Genomic DNA, 2,708 nt, shown 5'->3' on the forward strand with positions numbered 1-2,708 from the left:
CAGCAGAGGAGAGTCCAGATGAGGACGCAGATCACACTCATGTTTGTGATGAGGAGGATTTCTCTGTCTTCTGTTGTCCTGAAGGACAGCTGTCAGTCATCCAGTCTTCAACTGTCAGGACTATAAACTCTCCCAGAGCACTGGAGCATGGTGCTGCTGATGCAAAGTGGCTCTCTATGGAAATGCTCTGACTGACTCCAACAGGGACTTGGATCACTTTAATCAATCATTTTCACTCTGGACTCAAACTTTTATGGGAATATTCAGGGCAGTAGTGTTCTTTTATATATATATATATATATATATATACATGTTATTTTAAAACCATTGCATGTGTTTCTATTGTTTTTGTCAACTTCTTACTGAAATAATTTTAAAAACAGAAAATATATTTTAAAAAAATTCTCTCTAAATGCATTTTAAATAGACATTGCCAGTCAAAGAATTATTGTTCTGTGATGAGATTGAATCAGGAAGTAAAAGTAGTTTTGCAGAGTTTGTTTGTTTCACAGTCAGAGAGTGGTGTCTCTCTACAGTCAGAGGTTTTTGTACAGCGGCTCAATGAGTTTGTATCACTGTGGTACACGTTCGGTGGAGGAACCAGACTGGATGTTGGAAGTAAGTTGATTCTACTTTTAATACTGACAGATAAATATATCAAAAACCTTGTTTTGCATGATTTGAAAGATGTTTTTATGTTTTGTCATGATAATTATTTTACTGATGATCTTCCCTGATTTCGTGTGGTATAGCTCAGATCTGTTCCAGGTAAACATGTTATTTTGAAATTTGTACTGGATTAAATTTCATCAGGGTTATCTGTCACAGAAATATATATTGTGACTCTTAAAATGTTCTCAGTCAGAGACTGATGGCTGCGTAACACACTGTTTTAACTCTACCAGTCTCATGTTGAATGTGTTTTTAGACTGACCTGTGTATTTATTGACAGTTTTGGTGCACTGGTCTGTCTTTGGACTGAGTTTTAGTTTACATGTCCACTGTTTGAAATGTGTTTGTGTTTTTATGTGTGCAGGCTTTATTCTTCTAGTTTTATTGAGAGTCTCTTCATCAAAGCTGGATTGTTTGTCTTACTGCTTTATTATGTCTCTACATTCTGTTTCTATTTTTTAATGTTCTTGTTATTTTACATGAACATTTAAATTGTGCTGATGAATATCCAATACAATCAACTGTTTTTTTATATCACACATTTACACAACAGAAACCTTCTCCGCAGTGCTGTACACTTAACAAAAAAAAAAAAAAAGTTTGAAAATGATCAAAAGTTGTAATACATAGAAAATCATTATGGACTATTTTTTTTTAAAATGTTCTACCAAATATTTGAAAGCTTTGTGATTTGAAGCTCATGTTGTTAAAGTTTCCTCTCATAAGTTATAAAGTGTAACTTTCTGATGACGTTGATGCAAATCTTTGCCAGTAAAGGTTGAAACATGTGCTTGTGTTCCTTCCAGTGTAGTTTGAGGTGTTGCAGGTCAAACTGTTGGATGATTCTCTCTGTGCTGATGTGCATGAGAGGCTTCTTGAAGGGAAGTGAAACAATGTGTGAGTGAGTGACTGCTGGAGCAGAAAAAGCATCTGGCAGCAACTTGTTGAAGGACAAAATGATGTGTGTCCCACTGAAGCTGTCCAGGTGTGTGCTGTTTGATTGACAGCTGGCTGCTCCCTGTCCTCTCATCTGATTGGTGTCTCCTAGGTGACAGGCCCCCCACCCTGACGGTGCTGCCCCCCTCCAGAGAGGAGCTGCAGCAGGGGAAGGCCACGCTCATGTGCCTGGCCAACAAGGGCTTCCCCTCAGGCTGGAGTCTGAGCTGGAAGGTGGAGGACAGCAGCAGCAGCAGCAGCTGGGAGGAGAGCAGGAGCCCCGGGGTGCTGCAGAAGGACGGCCTCTACAGCTGGAGCAGCACCCTGAGGCTCCCTGCAGACCAGTGGAGGAAGGTGGGCTCTGTGACCTGTGAGGCCACCCAGGGCTCCCAGACTCCCCTCAGAGAGACACTGAGGAGAGACCAGTGTTCCCAGTCCTGACCGGACTCACTGGGACTCTCACACTGCTTTGACTCTCACACTCATCTCACCTCTGTCATTCACTCTCTTTCACTTTCTTCTATCATCAAACCAAACTCTCTTCATCAATATTCATCTTCTTTCATCATGATTTTCTTCCAGCTTTGACAAAATAAACTCTCTTTTCATGTCAACTCTTTGGTCTTGGATGAGTTTTTTTCCAGCAATCAAATCATCATAACACCTTGTTTGGAGCAGAAATGTCTCTTGATAGATATTCTCAGTGTTCCACCTCTTGTTGCTGAATTACTTTCATATCAAACCGACTCAAAACACACAGTCAGTCAGAGGAAGCTGTGTCCTTCATTCATGACAATGAAGTGTCCTTCCCTTTTCTTTAAATAAATAAATGCTGATTCAGATGATTGTAAGATTAAATTAGTTGCTCTGAAGTGTGAGCAAAACTCCAAATGGTGACTGAGTCTCAGATAGATGAGTGTGAATTGTATAAAGTTAAAAACAACATCATAAGTATCCAGGCTGATTTCATTACTGCTTCTTGTATTTAATGATAGTGAAGCTTTTGTCTCTTCCCAGTTGATATCAGGTTAATAAATACTCTGAAAGACGACAGTGGCATTTAAAATTCCTTGTTCTGTATTCAAACAGAAAATAATAAA

General features: G+C 39.5%; 1 gene segment (V, D, J or C); it reads left to right on the plus strand.

Annotated features, from left to right (window-relative positions):
* The first annotated feature begins 443 nt into the window (after positions 1-443).
* Positions 444-2,222, plus strand: LOC115389297 (Ig kappa-b4 chain C region-like). The segment is given in 2 exon segments: positions 444-618; positions 1,721-2,222. Coding segments are annotated over 2 exon segments (489 nt in total).
* The last annotated feature ends 486 nt before the right edge of the window (positions 2,223-2,708 follow it).

This window comes from Salarias fasciatus, chromosome 5 (genome assembly GCF_902148845.1).
Source record: "Salarias fasciatus chromosome 5, fSalaFa1.1, whole genome shotgun sequence".
In the NCBI taxonomy this organism is placed as follows: domain Eukaryota; kingdom Metazoa; phylum Chordata; class Actinopteri; order Blenniiformes; family Blenniidae; genus Salarias; species Salarias fasciatus.